Source organism: Ranitomeya imitator, chromosome 2, assembly GCF_032444005.1.
Source record: "Ranitomeya imitator isolate aRanImi1 chromosome 2, aRanImi1.pri, whole genome shotgun sequence".
NCBI classification, from domain to species: Eukaryota; Metazoa; Chordata; class Amphibia; order Anura; family Dendrobatidae; genus Ranitomeya; species Ranitomeya imitator.
Window position 1 is genome coordinate 348,091,600 of NC_091283.1, and position 26,226 is coordinate 348,117,825.

Consider the following 26,226-nt stretch of genomic DNA (forward strand, 5'->3'; position numbering starts at 1 on the left):
TACAAATAGGACCCTTTGCTTCCTCCAGGGTTCTGTCACCTCTAGGTACCACAGTAAGCACCTTCTGACATCAAGGATATGTAACCTCTCTTCCTTCTGATTGCTAATTGGAACAAAAGGATGGCAATACTATCTCCTGTGTCCTATGAAACCTAGTAACCACCTTAGGGAGATAGGCTGGGTCTAATGTTAAAATCACCCTGTTCTCCATGATTTGAGTTTAAGGGTGTCTGCTGATAAAGCGTGTATGTCGCCAATTCTGGGGGCTGAAGTAAGAGCTACCAGAAGGGAGATTATTTTTTTCTGAGACTGAGTGCAGTGGCTCAAAAGGACTCTCTATTAGAGCATTTAACACTAAGTTCAAATCCCATGGAGGGAGTTCTACACCTAGGGGATGACCCCACAGATCTATAATTTGCTTGAACTGTTATGAAAGGTAATTCAGTACCACAATGGACATAGAGATCAGCGCACATACAGTGACCTGGCAATAACCCAAAAAACAAGAACGAGCTCTGAGACGTGGGAACTCTGTTGACCGCAATCCCTAATCCTCTCAAACCACACTAAAGGCAGCCGTGGATTGCGCCTAACGCTCCCTATGCAACTCGGCACGGCCTGAGAAACTAGCTAGCCTGAAGATAGAAAATAAGCCTACCTTGCCTCAGAGAAATATCCCCAAAGGAAAAGGCAGCCCCCCACATATAATGACTGTGAGTTAAGATGAAAAGACAAACGTAGAGATGAAATAGATTTAGCAAAGCGAGACCCAACTTTCTGAACAGAGCGAGGATAGGAAAGGTAACTTTGCGGTCAACACAAAACCCTACAAAAACTACACAAAGGGGGCAAAAAGACCCTCCGTACCGAACTAACGGCACGGAGGTACACCCTCTGCGTCCCAGAGCTTCCAGCAAGCAGGAAAAAACAAATAGACAAGCTGGACAGAAAAAAACAGCAAACAAATAGCAAAGAATAACTTAGCTATGCAGAGCAGCAGGCCACAGGAACGATCCAGGAGGAGACAGGTCCAATCTTAGAACATTGACTGGAGGCCAGGATCAAAGCACTAGGTGGAGTCAAATAGAGCAGCACCTAACGACTTCACCACATCACCTGAGGAAGGAAACTCAGAAGCCGCAGTACCACTTTCCTCCACCAACGGAAGCTCACAGAGAGAATCAGCCGAAGTACCACTTGTGACCACAAGAGGGAGCTCTGCCACAGAATTCACAACAGTACCCCCCCCCTTGAGGAGGGGTCACCGAACCCTCACCAGAGCTCCCAGGACGACCAGGATGAGCCATATGAAAGGCACGAACAAGATCGGGAGCATGGACATCAGAGGCAAAGACCCAGGAATTATCTTCCTGAGCATAACCCTTCCACTTAACCAGATACTGGAGTTTCCGTCTAGAAACACGAGAATCCAAAATCTTCTCCACAATATACTCCAACTCCCCCTCCACCAAAACCGGGGCAGGAGGATCAACAGATGGAACCACGGGTGCCACGTATCTCCGCAACAATGACCTATGGAATACGTTATGTATGGAAAAAGAATCTGGAAGGGTCAGACGAAAAGACACAGGATTAAGAACCTCAGAAATCCTATACGGACCAATAAAACGAGGTTTAAACTTAGGAGAGGAAACCTTCATAGGAATATGACGAGAAGATAACCAAACCAAGTCCCCAACCCGAAGTCGGGGACCCACACAGCGTCTGCGATTAGCGAAACGTTGAGCCTTCTCCTGGGACAAGGTCAAATTGTCCACTACATTAGTCCAAATCTGCTGCAACCTGTCCACCACAGTATCCACACCAGGACAGTCCGAAGACTCAACCTGCCCTGAAGAGAAACGAGGATGGAACCCAGAGTTGCAGAAAAACGGTGAAACCAAGGTAGCCGAGCTGGCCCGATTATTAAGGGCGAACTCAGCCAAAGGCAAAAAGGACACCCAGTCATCCTGATCAGCAGAAACAAAGCATCTCAGATATGTTTCCAAGGTCTGATTGTTTCGTTCGGTCTGGCCATTAGTCTGAGGATGGAAAGCCGAGGAAAAAGACAAGTCAATGCCCATCCTACCACAAAAGGCTCGCCAAAACCTCGAAACAAACTGGGAACCTCTGTCAGAAACGATATTCTCTGGAATGCCATGTAAACGAACCACATGCTGGAAAAACAATGGCACCAAATCAGAGGAGGAAGGCAATTTAGACAAGGGTACCAAATGGACCATCTTAGAGAAGCGATCACAGACCACCCAAATGACTGACATCTTTTGAGAGACGGGAAGATCTGAAATAAAATCCATAGAGATGTGTCCAAGGTCTCTTTGGGTCCGGCAAGGGCAAAAGCAACCCACTGGTACGAGAACAGCAGGGTTTAGCCCGAGCACAAATCCCACAGGACTGCACAAAAGTACGCACATCCCGCGACAGAGATGGCCACCAAAAGGATCTAGCCACTAACTCTCTGGTACCAAAGATTCCAGGATGACCAGCCAACACCGAACAATGAACCTCAGAGATAACTTTATTCGTCCACCTATCAGGGACAAACAGTTTCTCCGCTGGGCAACGATCAGGTTTATCAGCCCGAAATTTTTGCAGCACCCGCCGCAAATCAGGGGAGATGGCAGACATAATTACTCCCTCTTTGAGGATACCCGCCGGCTCAGATACACCCGGAGAGTCGGGCACAAAACTCCTAGACAGAGCATCCGCCTTCACATTTTTAGAGCCCGGAAGATATGAAATCACAAAGTCAAAACGGGCAAAAAAAACGACCAACGAGCTTGTCTAGGATTCAACCGCTTGGCGGACTGGAGATAAGTCAAGTTCTTATGATCAGTCAAGACCACCACGCGATGCTTAGCTCCTTCAAGCCAATGACGCCACTCCTCGAATGCCCACTTCATGGCCAGCAACTCTCGATTGCCCACATCATAATTTCGCTCAGCAGGCGAAAACTTCCTGGAAAAGAAGGCGCATGGTTTCATCACCGAGCAATCAGAACTTCTCTGCGACAAAACAGCCCCTGCTCCAATCTCAGAAGCATCAACCTCGACCTGGAACGGAAGCGAAACATCTGGTTGACACCACACAGGGGCAGAAGAAAAACGACGCTTCAACTCTTGAAAAGCTTCCACAGCAGCAGAAGACCAATTGACCACATCAGCACCCTTCTTGGTCAAATCGGTCAATGGTTTAGCAATACTAGAAAAATTGCAGATGAAGCGACGATAAAAATTAGCAAAGCCCAGGAACTTTTGCAGACTTTTCAGAGATGTCGGCTGAGTCCAATTATGGATGGCTTGGACCTTAACAGGGTCCATCTCAATAGTAGAAGGGGAAAAGATGAACCCCAAAAATGAAACCTTCTGGACACCAAAGAGACACTTTGATCCCTTCACAAACAAAGTTTTAGCACGCAGGACCTGAAACACCGTTCTGACCTGCTTCACATGAGACTCCCAATCATCCGAGAAGATCAAAATGTCATCTAAGTACACAATCAGGAATTTATCCAGGTACTCTCGGAAGATGTCATGCATAAAGGACTGAAACACTGATGGAGCATTGGCAAGTCCGAATGGCATTACTAGATACTCAAAATGGCCCTCGGGCGTATTAAATGCAGTTTTCCACTCATCGCCTCGCTTAATACGCACAAGATTATACGCACCATGAAGATCTATCTTGGTGAACCAACTAGCCCCCTTAATGCGAGCAAACAAATCAGATAATAATGGCAAAGGGTACTGAAATTTAACCGTGATCTTATTTAGAAGGCGGTAATCTATACAAGGTCTCAGTGAACCATCCTTCTTGGCTACAAAAAAGAACCCTGCTCCTAATGGCGACGATGACGGGCGAATATGCCCCTTCTCCAAAGACTCCTTCACATAACTCCGCATAGCGGCGTGCTCAGGCACAGATAAATTAAACAGTCGACCTTTTGGGAATTTACTACCAGGAATCATATCGATAGCACAATCACAATCCCTATGCGGAGGTAGGGTATCGGACTTGGGCTCATTAAATAAATCCCGGTAATCAGACAAGAACTCAGGAACCTCAGAAGGGGTGGATGACGAAATAGTCAGAAATGGGACATCACCATGTACCCCCTGACAACCCTAGCTGGACACAGACATGGATTTCCAATCTAATACTGGATTATGGACTTGTAGCCATGGCAACCCCAACACGACCACATCATGCAGATTATGCAACACCAGAAAGCGAATAACCTCCTGATGTGCAGGAGCCATGCACATGGTCAGCTGGGTCCAGTACTGAGGCTTATTCTTGGCCAAAGGCGTAGCATCAATTCCTCTCAATGGAATAGGACACTGCAAGGGCTCCAAGAAAAACCCACAACGCCTAGCATACTCCAAGTCCATCAAATTCAGAGCAGCGCCTGAGTCCACAAATGCCATGACAGAATACGATGACAAAGAGCAGATCAAGGTAACGGACAGAAGAAATTTTGACTGTACCGTACCAATGGTGGCAGACCTAGCGAACCGCTTAGTGCGCTTAGGACAAACAGAGCATGAGTGGAATCACCACAGTAGAAACACAGCCCATTCAGACGTCTGTGTTCTTGCCGTTCAACTCTGGTCAAAGTCCTATCGCACTGCATAGGCTCAAGTTTAAGCTCAGGTAATACCGCCAAATGGTGCACAGATTTACGCTCGCGCAAGCGTCGACCGATCTGAATGGCCAAAGACATAGACTCATTCAGACCAGCAGGCATAGGAAATCCCACCATGACATCCTTAAGGGCTTCAGAGAGACCTCTTCTGAAAATAGCCGCGAGCGCACCACATTCCACTGAGTGAGTACAGACCACTTTCTAAATTTCTGACAATATACCTCTATCTCATCCTGACCCTGACACAGAGCCAGCAAATTTTTCTCTGCCTGATCCACTGAATTAGGCTCATCGTACAGCAATCCGAGCGCCAGGAAAAACGCATCAATATTACTTAATGCAGGATCCCCTGGCGCAAGGGAAAATGCCCAGTCCTGAGGATCGCCACGCAAAAAAGAAATAACAATTCTCACTTGTTGAACTGGATCACCAGAGGAGCGAGGTTTCAAGGCCAGAAACAGTTTGCAATTATTTTTGAAATTCACAAATTTGGCTCTATCACCATAAAACAAATCAGGAATAGGAATTCTTGGTTCTAACATAGGCTTCTGAACCACCAAATCTTGAATCTTTTGTACATTTATAACGAGATTATCCAATGAAGAGCACAGACCCTGAATATCCATGTCCACACCTGTGTCCTGAACTACCCAAATGTCTAGGGGAAAAAAAAGGCAAAACACAGTGCAAAGAAAAAAAAATGGTCTCAGAACTTCTTTTTTCCCTCTATTGAGAATCATTAGTACTTTGGGCCTCCAGTACTGTTATGAAAGGTAATTCAGTACCACAATGGACATAGAGGTCAGCGCACATACAGTGACCTGGCAACAACCCAAAAAACAAGAACGAGCTCTGAGACGTGGGAACTCTGTTGACCGCAATCCCTAATCCTCTCAAACCACACTAAAGGCAGCCGTGGATTGCGCCTAACGCTCCCTATGCAACTCGGCACGGCCTGAGAAACTAGCTAGCCTGAAGATAGAAAATAAGCCTACCTTGCCTCAGAGAAATATCCCCAAAGGAAAAAGCAGCCCCCCACATATAATGACTGTGAGTTAAGATGAAAAGAGAAACGTAGAGATGAAATAGATTTAGCAAAGCGAGGCCCAACTTTCTGAACAGAGCGAGGATAGGAAATGTAACTTTGCGGTCAACACAAAACCCTACAAAAACCACGCAAAGGGGGCAAAAAGACCCTCTGTACCGAACTAACGGCACGGAGGTACACCCTCTGCGTCCCAGAGCTTCCAGCAAGCAGGAAAAAACAAATAGACAAGCTGGACAGAAAAAAAACAGCAAACAAATAGCAAAGAATAACTTAGCTATGCAGAGCAGCAGGCCACAGGAACGATCCAGGAGGAGACAGGTCCAATCCTAGAACATTGACTGGAGGCCAGGATCAAAGCACTAGGTGGAGTCAAATAGAGCAGCACCTAACGACTTCACCACATCACCTGAGGAAGGAAACTCAGAAGCCGCAGTACCACTTTCCTCCACCAACGGAAGCTCACAGAGAGAATCAGCCGAAGTACCACTTGTGACCACAAGAGGGAGCTCTGCCACAGAATTCACAACATTGAACGCAATGTCTTTCAGAGACCATTCCCTCTGACTTTGTTGATTGCGACTCAGGAAGTCTGCCCTGACATTTTCTGTTCCTTTGATGTGCAGGGCCGACAATGAGAGTAAGTATTTTTCTGCCTTTACAAACACTTGCTCCACTACCACTATTAGCTGACGGGAACAAGTACCTCCTTGGTGATTTATATAGGCCACTGTAGTGCAGTTGTCAGAGAGTACTCTCACATGGTGGCTCCGCAGGAAGGGCAACAGTCCATCCAACGCCTTGTCTACTGCTAAGAGTTCCCAGCTGCTTGAGAGTAACCTCACCTCCTGCGACCAAGCCCCCTGTAGGCAGTGTTCAGCCATATGGGCTCCCCACCCCAGGGACTGGCATCCGTTGTGACTACCTTGGATACATCCTTTGCTCAAGGAACCTCCTTGGCAGGGCCGGCGTTTGGCACAGGCAGACCAGGCAGACGCCTGGGGCCCCCACCTAAAAAGGGGGCCCCCTACCTCTGCAGCCCCTGTATGAAGTGCCCAGAGGGTGTACAGCAGTGGCGTCTCTCCCAAACCCCCCTTGAGACCACCTCCGTGCTCTGATTTACTCATGTGCTCCCAGAGCTCTGTGCTGTTTGCTGTAGGATCAGGTTTCACAGTCACATACAGCAGCCATAGGCTCTGACCACAGTCACTGCTTGTAATCTGAAAGTGCGACCTGCTGTTACTACAGTCTGGATGACACAAGGCAGGAATATTGTCTGCTGAATCAGGGTATTTATTATATAGAAATAAATGAATTCCCATGTGAAATAATAAGGGTAAACTATACACATATAGTACAGGTGTGCATAGGAATCAGCGTTTTGGGTGCATTTTTTTTTTTGCAGCCACAGCCTACTATCTTGGCAGTAAAAACACTGCTTTCAAAACACCCATTTTTTTAGGGTATGTGCAGAGGATCCAGAAATGGCAGCACCTTGGATGCAGTGGACATGTGCTGCGTCCAAAGTGCTGCCATCTTTTGAACACAGGTGATTCCGCATGTGTTCATTGATCTGTGCGGAATCACCGCGTCCTATACATTGCACGGGTGAGATTTCTCTTGTGGAGACTCGTGTCTACGCCAGATAAATTGGCATGCTGAGGTCTGGAGAGACGCGCCGCATGTCCGTCTCCGCAGGTGAGGTGCGGGTGTCAGTGCACGCATAGTAGAGATGGAATTTCTTGAAATCCCATCCACTATACTGTAACATCTGGCCGCTGCGGGTTGGACGCTGCACAAGTACACAGCAGCCGACCCACAGCGTTTACTGATTGCGGGCACACACCCTTAGAGCTTTTGCTGTTTGTTTTTTTTACAGCATGCATTTTGTCTACCGTACATGTTTAATAAAGTTAGTGTTATTCACAAAAAAACGCAGCAAAAAACAACATTGCAACATTTGCAGCATGTTTTAAACTTTTTCATTGCTTTCTATGGGTGAAAAAAATTGCTGAAAGTGACACGATTCAGATTTAAAAAAGGCTGCAGTTGTGAAATTCTGTCAGGGGAAATAAAAGGGTGTGCAGGAGATTTCTGAAAATCTCAGTTTTTGCTTGTGCTGTAAAATGCTGTAAACTTCTTATTTGCAGAAGAAAAAGCTGCAAAACTTCTGCATATAAACATGGCGAAAAGCTGCTTTATAAAGAGCCAGCAAAACATAGGAGATTTCCGAAATCTCCTGCAGGCGCTTGTTTGTTTTCTGACTGGATTTCAGAACTGTAGCACTTTTTAAATCCCCTCAGCTTTACCTGCAGATTTACTGCAGATTTATCATGGAATTACCGCGGTTTTTGTGCAGTTTTCAACAGCGTTTTTACACCTGCGGATTCCTATTATGGAGCAGGTGTAAAACGCTGCGAAATCCGCTCAAAGAATTGACATGCTGCAGAAAATACAACGCAGCGTTTCCGCGCGGTATTTTCCTGCAGCATGTGTACTGCGGATTTTGTTTTCCAGACATTTACATGGTACTGTAAACGCATGGAAAACTGCTGCAGATCCGCAGCAAAATCCGCAACGTGTTCACATAGCCTGAGAAACACGTCACTACTTCTGTAGTTCTCACCCTCCTGGTTTTGGCTTACATATGCTGATGTGAAATACTGACCAAACACTCAACGTGTGAACGTGGCCTTAAAGGGAACCTGTCACCCCGTTTTTTGAGATTGAGATATAAATACTGTTAAATAGGGCCTGCGCTGTGCGTTACTATAGTGTATGTAGTGTACCCTGATTCCCCACCTACGCTGCGCAATACATTACCAAAGTCGCCGTTTTCGCCTGTCAATCAGGTTGGTCAGGTCGGGTGGGCATCTCGGCTTTGGGAAAATGGCCGCCGCGATCTCTTGTGCGCACGCGCGGCATCCCGCGGCCATTTTCCTGAAGCCCCGTGCAGCAGAGCACTACATCTGCGCACGCGCGGCCCCAGGAAGATGGCCGCCCCCACCGATGACAGGGGGTGATAGCGCAGATCGCGCGCTCCTTGTTCACATGCCCACAGTGGATTAGTCACCTCAACGTGCGGACACCACTATGCCACCAACGTAAAGCTGAGGAAGAAACAGCGCTGTGAACACGCCCACCCGACCTGATCAGCCTGATTGACAGGCAAAAACGGCGACTTTGGTAATGTATTGCGCAGCGTAGGTGGGGAATCAGGGTACACTACATACAATATAGTAACGCACAGCGCAGGCCCTATTTAACAGTATTTATATCTCAATCTCAAAAAACGGGGTGACAGGTTCCCTTTAAACATACTGTAGAGTGTAGACAAAACAAACATCCTCACTCCAAAAAAAAAGCTGAAATAAGTGTGAAGAACACCACAAAACAAGCTGAAAAACAGGTGTTTTGAACGCAACATTTTTACTGCTAATAGAAAAGGTTTTGGCTACTGAAAAAAATGCTGCATGTGAACATAGTCTTAGTCTGAAACGCTATGTCTATCTGTTGTGTTACATAGGACTGCAGGTGACCTCTACTACATTATCTGTTCTCAGAGAGTTAGCACTGTTTTATCAGAAGAGTTAAAAAAAATTAAGAGGGGGTTGGGGGCAACTCTTTGTCTTAGGCCCCCAATCTTTTCTGACCCTAGCAACGCCCCTGCATACAGCTAATAGTGGCAGACCCGTTGGCCGATATATGGCCCCTAAATATGGGGGCCACAGTGCAATGTTATCATTTGGGGCCCCCACTTTAAATTTTTGCCTAGGGCCCCACTTTGTCTAAAACCGGCCCTGCTCCTTGGGTGTCACATCGATCTTTAGCCACCATCGGAGGGAATCGACCGCTGACTCTGAAAGGCTCAGCTTCCCGTCTTATCGCCCCTGCAGGCGTATCTTGCTTTCCAACACGCACTACTGCAGGACTCGTGTGTGTGGAACTGCACCCATTTTACTGCTGGTATACAGGCATCAGGGACCCTAAAATAGACATCGCCCTCCTGATGGACATACTTGGATCCACAACAACCGATGATACAAGGGTCTTGATACCTCTTTCCTTTTCCTCCAGAAGATGACACTCCTGATTTACTGAGTCTATAACTGAACCCCAAAAGACCTGCAATGTTACTGGATGTAGGTTGGATTTTTTTTTAGATTCACATGCCATCCTAGAGTCTCCAAAGCAGTGTTTCCCAAACTCCAGTCCTCACAGACACCACAGGTCATGTTTTCAGCTCTATACTGGAAATGTCTGATTTTTGACTGAATCTGTACTGCCACAGTGAGAATTTTCTGATCTTGTTTGTGAATTGGGGCATGATAATATGCATCCTTTGGGTCCAGGACTGCCATATAACAATCTGGAAACAGAAATTTCACTGCTGTCCTCACTGACTCCATCTTGAATGAGGGGATGATTAAATATTTGTTCAGCGCTCTTAGATTGATAATGGTCCTCAAGGATGCATCCGGTTTCTTTATCAGAAATAGGGGAGTAGAACCCTTTTCCTATCTCCCCTGGGGGCACTTCTTCCAATACTAGTTTCTCTATGAGATACAGGATTTCTGCCTCTAGCACCTGCTGTTTGTGAGATGGTTGTACGGGGTTTTTTACATATCTGTCTTGAGGTAGGGTCTGGAACTTCAACTTCAGGCCTGATGTTACAATCTGAAGGATCCAGGCATTTGAAGAAATCCTATTGCAGGCTTGGAGGAAGAGTGAAAGTCCCCCTTGGGAGAATGAGTCACTGGGGTTGCATTTGGGACTCTCAGGAGGATTTTCTGAAAAAGAAACCCCGTCTCTTTCTCAGTCTCTGAGTAGTTTCCTGTGTGCATAACGACCTCTCCTAAAGGAGCGTCGAAAGAATTTAAAGGGCACACTTTAAATTCACACTTGCCTCCTGCCTTTTCAAGGATTTCATCCAAGGCTGGACCAAATAGAAACTTACCCTTACAGGGGAGGGAACAAAGTTTGGCCTTTGCCTGTATGTCTCACAGATCGCCCTGCGACCTGCGTTAGACAATGCACCCGACTTGGCTGCCAATCTCGCTGATGCATCTGCGAGAAATGCTGCTGCTCCTTTGAGGGTTGGTATTGACGCCAGGATCATCTCCCTAGGTGCCTGCTGTTCTAGCTGCTCCTTCAGGTTATCCAGCACAGACTTTCAGTGACCTGGCCACACACCTGGCTGTGATAGCTGGTCTTAAGGCTCCTGCCGAGGACTCCCAGGTTGCTTTGGGAAACCTGTCAGTTTTTCTGTCCAGCGGCTCTTTTAGCGACCCCAGGTTTTAAAAAGGCAAAGAAGATCTTGAAATTTTAGATATCGCTAAGTCCAGTCTTGGGTCTTTATCCCAAGAGGAGAAAGCCTCCTCGTCAAAGGGGTACTTTTGTTTAAAAGAAACCAGACTCTACTTCCTTTCGGGCTTCTCTCATTCCCTTCTGATGAGACTCTGCAACTACTCATTAATTGGGAAATTTCTGTGCTTCTTCTGCTCAAGCCCCTTGAACATAACATCCTGTGCTGACCTCTTAGCTTTCTGGTCTACCAGACCCATAGTGGACCTTGCTATCATGCTAACTTCATTTATACTTACCTTTATCTATATGGGCCATAATCCATGTAGCTATTATATTGGCATGCTCCATCAGGTTGTTGTAGTATTAGCGGCAATATTAGTTCACCAATTATAGATCACTATGATATAATATTTTTTTCATCTATGTGGACTTAAGATATTAGGATAGGTCACTCTCTGTCTTTTGTCTTTGTTGCTCATTTTTAGCTGTGTCCATGTGCAGCAGTGGGTTTACCACTGCTGCTTATTATACTTACAGATATTTGTTAATTAATATAGTTATAATCTACGTATTGATATATATGGAATATCCCTGTTTAATGTACCAATAAAGAGTTATTTTTTTATATGATTTGGATCGTGTTGTGACTTCACTATCTCAGTTGGTTATATATTGTGTTCTGTGAAGAGGATCAGAGTTAGTTGCTATAGAGGAATTTTTTTGGTGGTCCATAGTGGACCTTATAGCCTTTAACAACTAATCCATTCCCTCTATAGGGAAGCAGTGGCTATCTTCTGAGCTAGTATCCGATGAGACGGCCGACTGGTCAGATGCACACAGGTCCTCTGACCCAGTAGATTCCTCAGACGTCAAAGAGGATTCTTTAGATCTCCTTTCCCTCCCCCATGCCTCTATGCCCAGCCGGAACCAAAGCACTAACAGACTTCTGCACTTCCGATTTAATCAAGGACCTCAGACTGGTAGCAAACCCAGGGGATTCTTCTGAGATCATCTGCTCTATACAGGACTGGCATAGTTTTTTCACCCATTCATTCAATAACTGTTGTACGTAGGAGGGGGCACTCCCTATGGTTTGCCTTGCTCCTACATTTTCTAAGTACCTCCTATACCACCACATAAGCCATCAAGGATCATGAGAAGGAGGGCAACAGAAGAGAAAGAGAGGGAGAGAGAGAAAGAACATTAGACTACTGTATTTTCTCGAAGCTCACTCACCACTCGGACGCTTATATGGCTACCGGATCAGGAGGCTAAATAATGTCAGGAAGATCTCTTCTGGAGACTGTAGTTCCCTCCTTCCTGGCACTGCAAAGGCTGCTCGCTGTATCCCGTGTGCTGACCGAGTGGCCCAAACTGCTGCTGGCTCAATGAGGCTGCTGGGGTACTGGTTTTCTCCTCTCATAAGGACGTGACGGGCATCTTTTCTCTGGTGTTTGTAGCAACATTGGTTGCTCCTGCGCTGGCTGAGCCTCCTGGGCGACTGAGCCTCCATTCTGACACCACCATCTACTTATTGGCGGTCCCCTTTATGCTCACATGGGACCGCCAGCCAGCATACACAGCCCCCGTGCCTTCCTCCTGAAGCCGCCCATGATGACTTCTGGTCATTTGGACATGACTTCTGGTCCATGCTCCCGGCCGTACCTGCAGAGCTACTCTGGATCTCCCGTGGTAAGTGCCACGCTGCTTCTTCTCTTCCCCCGGTACACTGATGCTTCCGGGGAGACCTGGCTTGGCTAGCCCACACCCGCTCAGGGAGGGAACCCCTTGGGACCTCAGTGGCACTACCGGCCCCTGGCGTTGGCCACAGCAGCACCCAGTCTGCCTTCTCCCGACCAACCCAGGTCCAGGCATCCTCTTCCATATTTGCCCGGAGCACCGATGTGCCTCCGGGCAGCGTGGCTAGCAAAAGCCCGCACAGGTTTGCTCAGGGAGGGCATCCCACTGGGACCTCCGAGGCACTACCAGTACCTGAATACGGCAGCAGCAGACCCCTGTCTACCCAGATTCCCGACCGTCCCAGGCATCCACTTCCATCTTCACTGCTGCCTTTAACTAGGGTTTCCTATCAGTCCGTGCTCGAAGCGATGTGCACAGACATCTGAATGAGTCCTCATTCACTTAAGCTGGGATTTATTACTAGAAACACTAAAATCACAACTATAGTTTACTGTAAATGAAAGATTTATTTAAAATACATCAGTATTAATGAAGGAGGAAGGCCTGGTAGCATAATATACCAAGTAGGAAAGGGAATTATGTTGCAAATTTCATGGGAGTAAAAGTTAGAGGACCCCATCTTGTCCCTTGCAAAGTAGAATGCAAAGACGTTCTTGAATCCCATATAACTGTTTCTCCTGCAGCTAACAATACATATAATAAACTACACATTTTTTGTACATTAATACTAAGTTTGTATATAGAGTAATATAATTACAATGTTATAAATGCCAAGAGGGGGATGATGATTATAGGCATCTATTATTTCCCTTTTCTTGTGTTTGTACCTTTTTGAGCTGGTCCGATCTCCAGTACTATTTATTCATGGGATATGCCAGTTGGGTCTTTTTAATGATGATGAGCCTTGGATACATGATTCCTGTATATTATTAGTATCAGTAGTGTAATATGATTCATAGAATTATCTCTGCATGACCTATAAATAATAATTTCCCAGAAGAGCATTGCATGGCCTGTAAGTATCCTTACACCAGCATGTCAGGCATGTGGCTCTCCACAAGGAAAGACATTACCCCTTACACTCCTCTGAAAGGATCATTTTAAAAACAGAAAAATATCTTTACATACCTACGAAGTATAAGAGGCATCATATTAGAACATTCCTTTAAAACCTATAGGAATGAGGGAGAGCTAGTAGGCATTTTGGATAGAAATAGTGGCGAGGATTGTTCTAATATGATGTCTCTTACTTATGATTGGCCAAAATAATGCAGGCGGAATAAATCTCTGGTAATGCCACCTTGGTTGAAAGGGAAATTAGCATATAAAGTGTAAAGCTAATATCTCCATAACGGAGCTGAAAAATAAAATGATTAAAAAAATACATTTTATTCAGATCTGCAACCACTTAATCAAGTACGTAAAATGTAATGAAAGGTCTTTTTTAAAGGGGTACTTTTATGGGATCTGATTTTGGGGGGTGACGTGGGCATGGCCTGCTCTCTGCTGCTAATATCAGCAGCCTGTCCTCTGATAATATCGGACCACATACAAGCAGATAGTATCAGGGGGTAGGCCGCTACTAGCAGCTTGGAGGAGACCACGCCTCCAATATTGGACTACGTACAAGCAGATAGTATCATGGGGCTGGCGGCTGCTACTAGCAGCGAACAGGCCATGCCCTCTGATGTGTGACGTAACATTCCATAAGGGAGGGAGAACAGTGAGGAGCAGCTGCAGAGTCACACAGAATTACAGTTAGCGTGAGGGTAGGAAGCACTATTCATGTTATCCTAATAGTTTATGAAGGTATCGCCATTACAATAATTTTTCTATCTCCCCGGAGCACCCCTTTAAGATAAAGTTTAGGGTTTATTTGAATGTAAAGTATTCTATACATGTTAAAATAGGAGTGTTATTTGCTGATGTTTATTGGCAGTTGCAAACATTTCCTAATCATCATAACTTAGTGCTCTGACTTGCTTTACCTTATTCTTTGAAATGTAACTTTGATCAACTTTTTTGATGCTTTAGAAGATGTAATTTCTCTGAAAAACATTTTTCAAATTTTCATCATGAAAATAGTTTCTTCCCTGTGTAAGTTCTCAACTATAAAAAAAAAAGAGTTGACTAATAGGAATAACATAAAGATAGACATAAAAATGGCTTCTCATCTGTGTGAATTCACTTATATGCAGCAAGATTTGGTTTGATGTTAAAACGTTTCCCACATTGAGAACATAAAAATAGCTACTCACCAGCATGTGTTCTCTTATGTTTAACAAGATCACCTTTGTAAGCAAAACATTTTGCACATTCTGAGCATGAAAATGGTTTCTCTCCTGTGTGAATTCTTTGATGTGCAGAAAGATTTGCTTTCTGATTAAAACATTTCCCACATATTAAACATAAATATGGTTTCTCCCCTGTGTGAGTTCTCAGATGCATAACAAGGTTTGATTTATAGGAAAAACATTTCCCACATTCTGTACAGGAAAATGGTTTCTCCCCTGTGTGAATTCTCTGATGTGCAGTAAGATTTGATTTCTCGTTAAAAGATTTTCCACATTCTGAACATGAAAATGGCTTCTTCCCTGTGTGGTTTCTCTGATGTCTAATAAGTTTTGATTGAATGCTATAACATTTCCCACATTCTGAACATGAAAATGCCTTCTCGCCTGTGTGAATTCTGTGATGCGCAAAAAGATTTGCTTTGCTGTTAAAACATTTCCCACATTCAGAACATAAAATTGGCTTCTCTTCTGTGTGAGTTCTCTGATGTCTAACAAGTTTTGATTTAACACTATAACTTTTCCCACATTCTGGACAAGAAAATGGCTTCTCCCCTGTGTGAACTCTAAGATGTACAGAAAGAGATGGTTTGTCATTAAAACATTTCCCACATTCTGAACATGAAAATGGTTTCTCCCCTGTGTGAGTTCTCGTGTGTTTAACAAGATCTCCTTTGCAAGTAAAACCCTTTCCACATTCTGGACATGAAAATGGTTTCTCACCTGTGTGAATTCTCTTATGTGTAACAAGATCTCCTTTACCAGCAAAACATTTTCCACATTCTGAACATGGAAATGGTTTCTCCCCTGTGTGAGTTCTCTTATGTACAACAAGATTTGATTTCCATGTAAAACATTTCCCACATTGAAAGCATGAAAATGGCTTCTCCCCTCGGTGAATTCTCTGATGTGCAACAAGAGTTGATTTGTGCTTGAAACTTTTCCTACATTCCAAACATGAAAATGGCTTTTCCCACGTATTAGCTATTCGATGGTCAACGTCACTTGAGTTATTTTCACTTTGATTCACAGTCTGTAATGATTCAGAAGATAGGACATGTTGAAAAGTATCAGATGGTAGATCTTTGCTGTCAAGGTCTGGAATTATATATGGGATAATTACATTTTCTTCATATGTATCTTCGGTTTTAAAACCATTATCATCGTTTTTAAAATCTGAAATTATCCGAAGTCCATCTGAGCTCCCGGCACAGTCATCTGCCGAGATAAAAATTTATATATGCATATTTATTTTCCAGTAACATTATAATAAAATTCAATTAATAACTGGCCAAAACAGCAGCGGCAACAGGAGATCTCAATCCAGACACTGATAGATTATGATGTTAGGCCAACAGATTATATATTCAAACATTCCATTACAAAGGCCATACTAAGAAGCAGGTGTCATTCATTACCGGTAAAAGAAAGGCAATTCTAGCAGCTAAATAAGAAAGGGTTCTTTACAATTAGAGCAGTCAGAATTGGGAATGCCAACCACAAGAGGTAATAATGGCAGACACTATAATAGCTTTTTTAAAAGGACTGGATGATTTCCTTGATGAATATATCATTGTGGGTTATAGTTAAATTAGTGACAAAATGTACAATTAGTAGAGAAAGATTGAACTCCATGTACCTAAGTCTTTTTTTCAACCTATGTAACTATGTACCGTATATACTCGAGTACAAGCCGAGATTTTCAGCCCAAAATTTTGGGCTGAAAGTGCCCCTCTCGGCTTATACTCGAGTCATGGTGGGCAGCAGGGTCGGTGGGTGAGGGGGAGAGGGCGCTGAGGCATACTTACCTAGTCCTGGCGGTCCTGACGCTCCCTCTGCCCGTCCCACGGTCTTTGGTGCTGCAGCTCTTCCCCTGTTCAGAGGTCACGTGGGACCGCTGATTAGAGAAATGAATATGCGGCTCCACCTCCCATAGGGGTGGAGCCGCATATTCATTTCTCTTAATCAGCGGTGTCGGTGACCGCTGATAGAGGAAGAGGCTGCAGCACCGAAGACCGTGTGACAGGCAGAGGGAGCGGGACGCCGGGAGCAGGTAAGTATGTAATATTCACCTGTCGGGCCGGGCGCCGCTCTGTCTTCGCGTCCTCTTGCTCGGACTGTTCAGGTCAGAAGGCGTGATGACGCATATAGTGTGCGCGCCGCCCTCTGCCTGATCAGTCAGTGCGGAGAGAAGCCGGGACCGGACGCTGGGGAGCTGCAAGCAAGAGAGGGGAGTATGGCATTTTTTTTTTATTGCAGCAGCAATGGCAGAGCTTTATATGGCACAGATATGGGGCAATAATGAACGGTGCAGAGCACTATATGGCAGCTATGGGGCAATAATGAACGGCGCAGTGCACTATATGGCACAGCTATGGGGCAATAATGAACGGCGCAGAGTACTATATGGCAGCTATGGGGCAATAATGAACTGCGCAGAGCACTATATGGCAGCTATGGGGCAATAATGAATGGTGCAGAGCACTATATGGCACAGCTTTGGGTCAATAATGAACGGCGCAGAGCACTATATGGCACAGCTATGGGGCAATAATGAACGGCGCAGAGCACTATATGGCACAGCTATGGGGCAATAATGAACGGTGCAGAGCACTATATGGCACAGCTATGGGGCAATAATGAACGGTGCAGAGCACTATATGGCACAGCTATGGGGCAAGAATGAACGGTGCAGAGCACTATATGGCACAGCTATGGGGCAATAATGAACGGTGCAGAGCACTATATGGCACAGCTATGGGGCAATCATGAACGGTGCAGAGCACTATATGGCACATCTATGGGGCAATAATGAACGATGCAGAGCACTATATGGTACAGCTATGGGGCAATAATGAACGGTGCAGAGCACTATATGGCACATCTATGGGGCAATGATGAACGGTGCAGAGCACTATATGGCACAGCTATGGGGCAATAATGAACGGTGCAGAGCACTATATGGCACAGCTTTCTATGACACATCTATGGGGAAATAATGAACGGTGCAGAGCACTATATGGGACAGCTATGGGGCCATAATGAACAGTATGGTGCATCTATTTTTATTTTTGAAATTCACCGGTAGCTGCTGCATTTTCCACCCTAGGCTTATACTCGAGTCAATAAGTTTTCCCAGTTTTTTGTGGCAAAATTAGAGGGGTCGGATTATACTCGTGTCAGCTTATACTCGAGTATATACGGTAACTATCTGCACTCTAGCACAGAAAAAGGCACAGTGATGCATCAGTATAAATGATGGCTGTGGAGAAAGTTTAGGGCTGGAGTAGAACATGTAGTTTGTATAATTTTGTGTTTTTATTATTAACAAAAGCAAGGAGTGGATACAAAAAGTAGCACTAGTCATTCATACTTCGTTATACTCAATATAGGCATTGGTAATGATGGAGGAGATTTATTAAGACCGCTGTAGTTCGTTGGCTGGTGGAGATTTCCATTATAATTTACGTCACTTTCTAACAAATTATAGTAGATTGCTCAGGCCCTTCATGCTCCTCACATCCCACACCAATACTAAGCTTCAACGACATTTTGGGAAAGTGTTGAAAACAGAGGTGAAAGTTTAAAATTACATAAGCTAAGTTGGACATCTAGTGTGTGTCAATTTGCGTTTTGCTGGGTTTTTTTTACTTTGGAAAAAATATGGGTGCACTGGAAGACCCAGAAAGACTGGAAGACCTTTGGTTCAGTCTCTGGTTCTTTGGTTAATCAACTAGCTTGAGTAACATAAACATTTTTTGGGATACATCTATGTAGAAGACAACACTCATAGTATTAGATAAAACAATAAGTTTATTGTTCAGATTAAAAATGTGAGTGGCAAAAAGCAGCAAAAAATGATTAAAAATGTATAATAATGGTAGAGAATGGACGCACATCTAATCAGGCATCTGGGCAACTTGCTTGTGACCTGTGTGTTTCTTAGCCTGCGCCTCAGACTAAGGGCTCACACTCATTTGCATTTATAAAATCCGTCCGATGTTGGTCTTGAAAAGTCGGACGAGCGTCATGTAATTGTTATTTAAGTACAATGCGATTTTTCTTTCCTACCATCCGTATGACATTTGTATGTAATCTGTATGTAATGCATTATTAACAACAGCTTTTACATACAGGAATTCTCTGTCATTTCAAGCTATTTTAGTAACTAATTAAACAATCATAGATACAGATAGATGATATATGGATAGGTAAATTGATGTACCATATATACTTGTGTATGAGCCAAGATTTTCAGCACTTTTTTTGTGCTGAAAATGCCCCTCTGTTTATACACGAGTCATTGCCGGCGCGGGAGGGTGGAGCAGAAGGCATCATACTCACCCTCCTGGTGTCATTGCTGCATATCAGTCCTTGCATCTTGGGCGCCGGCATCTCTCTTCCTGTGTTCCTTCCTGTGCTGAGCGGTCACATGGTACCGCTCATTAAAGTAATGAATATGCACGCGTCTCCACTCCCTTATCCCATATCACTGACCGCTCAGCACAGGAAGGAAGACAGGAAGAGAGATGCTGGCGCCCGAGATGCAGGGACTGATATGCGGTGTCAGGAGGGTGAATAGGACTGGGGGAGGGTGAGCCATGCGATATTCACCAGTCCCAGTTCCACCGCTGCGCATCACTGTCTTCCGGGTCCTCTGGCTGTGATGTTCAGGTCAGATGACGCGATGACGTGGTTAGTGCGCGCCCTCTGCCTGAACAGTCACTGCAGAGAGCCGGCGACGCTGAGGAGCAGCGGCCAGCGAAGAGAGGTGAATATGTAATTTTTTTTATCGCACAACAGCAGCATTATATGGGCATATTTTAATATGAAGCATCTTATGGGGCCATCATTAGCCTTTACACAGCATTATATGGGGCATATTTTTGTATGGAGAATCTTACGGGGCCATCATTAATTTATGCAGCATTATATGGGGCATATTTTAACCCTCTAACCGCCCCCCCCCCCCCGGAGCTTTTTTCTTTTTTCGCTCCCCTTCTTTCCAGAGCCATAACTTTTGTACTTTTGAACAATACCATCGGATTTACCATGTTGTGTAACAGAAAAATGGGAAAAAAATTCCAAGTGCAATGTAATTGCAAAACAAAGTGCAATCCCACACTTGTTTTTTGTTTAGCTTTTTTGCTAGGTTCACTAAAAACTAAAACTGACCTGCCATTATGATTCTCCAGGTCATTACGCGTTCATAGTCACCAAACATATCTAGGTTCTCATTTATCTAAGTGGTGAAAAAAAATTCCAAAATTTGCAAAAACAAAATGTTAAAAAAATTGCTCAATTTTCCAATACCGATAGCATCTCCATTTTTCGTAATCTGGGGTCGGGATTGAACCAAACAACGGCAACCACACAAAAAAGTCCAGTTTCCTATTTATTTCTCTCTCCTCTGATATGATCTAGCACATCAGAGGAGGGAAATGGGGTCCTCGGAGCCCCCCCAGTACCTCCGATGTCCCCGGTCCCTCTGGGTCTGTCCACCGGCCCTCGGCGTCTTCTTCCGGGAAGAAAATGGCGGGTGCATGCGCAGTGTGCCTGACGAAATCTGCCGGCATGCACCCGGCAACAATAGGAGATTATTCCTATTGGTTAATTTTGATCACGTGATTGACCCTATCACAGTGATCAAAATAACAAAAATAGTAAATCAAATGCCCCTGTATCTTCCCCCTTAGTTATGTAAAAATAATAAAATAAAAAAAAAAATGTATTTATTTGAATTTTCCATTAGGGTTGCGGTTAGAGCTAGGGTTAAGGTTGGAGCTAGAGCTAGGGTTAGGGTTGGGCTAGGGTTGTGTTGGGGTTAGGGTTGTGTTGGGGTTTGGGCTGTGGTGTTGGGGTTGTGGTTAGGGTTATGGTTGGGATTACAGTTAGGGTTGGGATTAGGGTTATGGTTGGGATTAGGGTTAGGGGTGTGTTTAGGGTTGGGATTAGGGGTGTGTTAGGGTTATGGTTGTGTTAAGAGTTGGAGTTAGAATTGGGGGGTTCCATTGTTTAAGTACATCAGGGGGTCTCCAAATGCAACATGGCGCCCACCATTGATTCCAGCTAATTTCGAGCTAATAAAAATCAAACGGTGTTCCCTCCCTTCCAAGCCCTGCCATGTGCCAAAACAGAGGCTTTCCCCCACATACGTGTATTGGAGTACTCAGGAGAAATTTCACAAAATTTGTAGTCCATTTTCTCCTGATACCCTTGTGAAAATAATAAAGTTAATAAACTTCTTGAATGTGGTTTTGCGCACCTTGAGGGGTACAGTTTTTAGAATGGTGTCACTTTTGAGTATTTTTTGTTATATTGACCCCCCAAACTCACTTCAAATGTGAGGTGGTCCCTTAAAAAAAGGTTTTGTAAATTTTGTTGGAAAAATGAGAAATCGCTCGTCAACATTTAACCCTTATAACGTCCTAGCAAAAAAAAATTATGTTTCCAAAATTGTTCTGATGTAAAGTAGACATGTGGGAAATATTGTTTATGAACTATTTTGTGTGACATATCTCTCTGATTTAAGGGTACAAAAATTAAAAATTTTTTAACATTTTTTGCCAAATTTCCATTTTTTTCCATAAATAAACGCTAGTTATATCAAATAAATTTTACCACTAACATGAAGTACAATATGTTATGAAAAAATAATCTCAGAATCACTGGGATACGTTGAAACGTTCCTGAGCTATAACCTCATAAAGTGACAGTGGTCAGAATTGTAAAAATTGGCTTGGTCATTAAGTACCAAATTGGCTCTGTCACTAAGGGTAATGATCCCCATATTAAAACAATAAAAAAAAAAAATATCCACCTATCCTCATTCCCCCGCTGCCCCAGTCTCAACAGAGAGTGCTCTGAAGTGAGATGGAAATTACATTACACATGTAAAAATATTATAAAACACAAATGAATCAGCTGTAAGGGGCTGGCTACAGTCATATGAGACCACAGAGTGTCATACTCTTTTCAGTACATAGGGAGTCTTTTGATATCTTGCAATTCTGGGCAAACAGATTTGAAGCAAAACAAATTTTGAGGTGGAATTGAACAAATCAAACCCAAATTGAGTTTTGAAAAATGTGCTCATCTACTATATAATTGTCTAAGGGTCACTTCCATCTTTCTGTCTGTCTGTCCTTCTGTCTGTCACGGATATTCATTGGTCGCGGCCTCCGTCTGTCATGGAATCCAAGTCGCTAATTGTTCTCGCCAGCTGCCTGTCATGGCTGCCGCGACAAATGAGCGACGGCCACAGTCTGATTAGTCCCTCCCTACTCCCCTGCAGTCAGTGCCCGGCGCCCGCTCCATACTCCCCGCAGTCACCGCTCACACAGGGTTAATGCCAGCGGTAACAGACCGCGTTATGCCGCGGCTAACTCACTCCGTTCCCGCCGATATTAACCCTGTGTGGCCAAGTTTTTACTATTGATGCTGCCTATGAAGCGTCAATAGTAAAAGGATCTAATGTTACGCTCCGGTGACGGCTCCATTCAAGTGGCAGGTTCCGGTGGCAAGGATGGTATGCGAGAAGGACCTGCCATGACGTCAAGGTCATGTGACCGCGATGTCATTGCAGGTCCTGCGCGAGAAGGACCTGTTATGACGTCACGGTCATGTGACCACGATGTCATCACAGGTCCTGCGCTCATACCAACCCTGGGACCGGAAGCTGCCGTGTGCACCGCACACAGGCGACATGACTACAAGGGGCCCTCGAGGAGGTGATTATATGTTTATTTTTTATTTTTTAACCTGTGACATACGTGGCTGGGCAATATACTACGTAGCTGGGGAATATACTACGTGACTGGCCAATATACTACATGGCTCTGTGCTGTATGCTACGTCACTGGGCAATAAACTACGTAACTGGGCAATATACTACGTGACTCAGCAATATACTACATCACTGGGCAATATACTAAGTGGCTGGGCAATATACTACGTCACTGGGCAATATACTATGTGGCTGGGCAATATACTACGTCACTGGGCAATATACTACGTAGCTGGGCAATATACTACGTGACTGGGCAATATACTACGTGACTGGGCAATACACTACGTGGCTGGGCAATATACTACGTGGACATGCATATTCTAGAATACCCGATACGTTAGAATCGGGCCACCATCTAGCCTTAAGATAATGGTCAAATCAATAAAAAAAGATTATCTAAGGCTCAGGTCTGTATCCCTAATCTTTCTTCTCCTAAATAATTTTTTTAACCGATTCAGAAGCAAATCAAACTGGAAAATATCTCCTCTAAATGTTAATATCAGAGAAAATCAGATTTATTTGAAGCAGTAACGTAGCTACCGAGGGGGCAGAGGGGGCCCCGGGCCCGAAGCTCAGAGGGGGCCCACCCGGAGCTACGCTACTGTAACTGTATCGGCGCGCGCAGAATCAATCTCCCTGCTCTGCCGCCCACTATGGGGCCCCTGAGCAGGCCGGGGGGGGTGGTGCCATTAGTGAGCACCCTGCCCGTCACCGCACTGATGAGGAAAGGAGCGTCTGGCATCACCGATGCTGACAGTGGGCGCGATGACGTCACCACCCGGCGCCCGCTGTCAGAAGATGAGCGGGAGGTCGGAGCACCACTGGAACAAGGAGGAAGAGAGGTGAGTCTTTATTGTTTTTTTTATGGGGGCTGCCTTATACTTCAGGATCTGCCTATGGGAGGGGGTGCTGCCTTATACTTCAGGATCTGCCTATAAGGGTGCTGCCTTATACTTCAGGATCTGCCTATAGGGGGTTACCTTATATTTCAGGATCTGCCTATAGGGGGGCTGCCTTATACTTCAGGATCTGTCTATAATGGCGGTGCCTTAGACTTTAAGATCTGCAGGGTGTGTCAGCGTATTTTGCGCATGGCATCCTCCGTATGTAATCCGTATGGCATCCGTACTGCGAGATTTTCTCGCAGGCTTGCAAAACCGACATACGGACATACAATGGATCCATGTTCTCAAAAACTCATAAAAACATATATACTGTCTATATATATATATATATATATATATATATATATATATATATATATATATATACACAATGCCTACAAGTAGTATTCAACCCCCCTACAGATTTAGCAGGTTTAATAAGATGCAAATAAGTTAGAGCCTTCAAACTTCAAACAAGAGCAGGATTTATTAACAGATGCATAAATCTTACAAACCAAAAAGTTTTGTTGCTCAGTTAAATTTTTATAAATTTTAAACATAAAAGTGTGGGTCAATTATTATTCAACCCCTAGGTTTAATATTTTGTGGAATAACCTTTGTTTGCAATTACAGCTAATAATCGTCTTTTGTAAGACCTGATCAGGCCGGCACAGGTCTCTGGAGTTATCTTGGCCCACTCCTCCATGCAGATCTTCTCCAAGTTATCTAGGTTCTTTGGGTGTCTCATGTGGACTTTAATCTTGAGTTCCTTCCACAAGTTTTCAATTGGGTTAAGGTCAGGAGACTGACTAGGCCACTGCAACACCTTGATTTTTTGCCTCTTGAACCAGGCCTTGGTTTTCTTGGCTGTGTGCTTTGGGTCGTTGTCTTGTTGGAAGATGAAATGACGACCCATCTTAAGATCCTTGATGGAGGAGCGGAGGTTCTTGGCCAAAATCTCCAGGTAGGCCGTGCCATCCATCTTCCCATGGATGCGGACCAGATGGCCAGGCCCCTTGGCTGAGAAACAGCCCCACAGCATGATGCTGCCACCACCATGCTTGACTGTAGGGATGGTATTCTTGGGGTTGTATGCAGTGCCATCCAGTCTCCAAACGTCACGTGTGTGGTTGGCACCAAAGATCTCGATCTTGGTCTCATCAGACCAGAGAACCTTGAACCAGTCAGTCTCAGAGTCCTCCAAGTGATCATGAGCAAACTGTAGACGAGCCTTGACATGACGCTTTGAAAGTAAAGGTACCTTACGGGCTCGTATGGAACGGAGACCATTGCGGTGGAGTACGTTACTTATGGTATTGACTGAAACCAATGTCCCCACTGCCATGAGATCTTCCCGGAGCTCCTTCCTTGCTGTCCTTGGGTTAGCCTTGACTCTTCGGACAAGCCTGGCCTCGGCACGGGAGGAAACTTTCAAAGGCTGTCCAGGCCGTGGAAGGCTAACAGTAGTTCCATAAGCCTTCCACTTCCGGATGATGCTCCCAACAGTGGAGACAGGTAGGCCCAACTCCTTGGAAAGGGTTTTGTACCCCTTGCCAGCCTTGTGACCCTCCACGATCTTGTCTCTGATGGCCTTGGAATGCTCCTTTGTCTTTCCCATGTTGACCATGTATGAGTGCTGTTCACAAGTTTGGGGAGGGTCTTAAATAGTCAGAAAAGGCTGGAAAAAGAGATAATTAATCCAAACATGTGAAGCTCATTGTTCTTTGTGCCTGAACTACTTCTTAATACTTTAGGGGAACCAAACAGAATTCTGGTGGGTTGAGGGGTTGAATAATAAATGACCCTCTGAAAAGACTTTTCACAATTTAAAAAAAAAAAATAAACAAAGAAATAACATTCTTTTTTGCTGCTGTGCATTTCACACTTCCCGGCTGATCTACAGTCCAAATGTCACAATGCCAAGTTAATTCCAAATGTGTAAACCTGCTAAATCTGCAGGGGGTTGAATACTACTTGTAGGCACTGTATATACGTGTCATTGAGACACACACATTATATATATATATATATATATATATATATATATATATATATATATATATATATATATATATATATATATATATATATATATATATATATATATATTAATATTTACTTCAGCGCGATATAGCAGAAAGCCGGTAATTCAATTGCCGGCTTTTGCTATCTCCTTCCTAAACCCGACATGATATGAGACATGGTTTACATACAGTAAACCTTCTCATATTCCAATTTTTTTTGCATATTCCACACTACTAATGTTAGTAGTGTGTATGTGCAAAATTTGGGCGCTCTAGCTATTAAATTTAAGGGTTAAATGGCGGAAAAAATTGGCGTGGGCTCCCGCGCAATTATCTCCGCCAGAGTAGTAAAGCCAGTGACTGAGGGCAGATATTAATAGCCTGGAGAGGGTCCACGGTTTTTGGCCCCCCCTGGCTAAAAACATCTGCCCCCAGCCACCCCAGAAAAGGCACATCTGGAAGATGCGCCTATTCTGGCACTTGGCCACTCTCTTCCCACTCCCGTGTAGCGGTGGAATA

The 26,226-nt window shown here is 44.5% G+C and overlaps 1 protein-coding gene across 1 annotated transcript in view; it reads right to left on the minus strand.

Annotated features, from left to right (window-relative positions):
* Window positions 1–26,226, minus strand: part of LOC138666534 (zinc finger protein 585A-like) — a 95,862-nt gene that overhangs the window by 59,763 nt on the left and 9,873 nt on the right. The window contains exons 5-6 of the mRNA XM_069754747.1: window positions 14,971–16,228; window positions 14,347–14,453 (exon numbers count right to left, since the gene is read on the minus strand). Of these exons, the coding sequence (XP_069610848.1) occupies window positions 14,347–14,453; window positions 14,971–16,228 (1,365 nt within the window). The remainder of the gene's footprint in view (window positions 1–14,346; window positions 14,454–14,970; window positions 16,229–26,226) is intronic.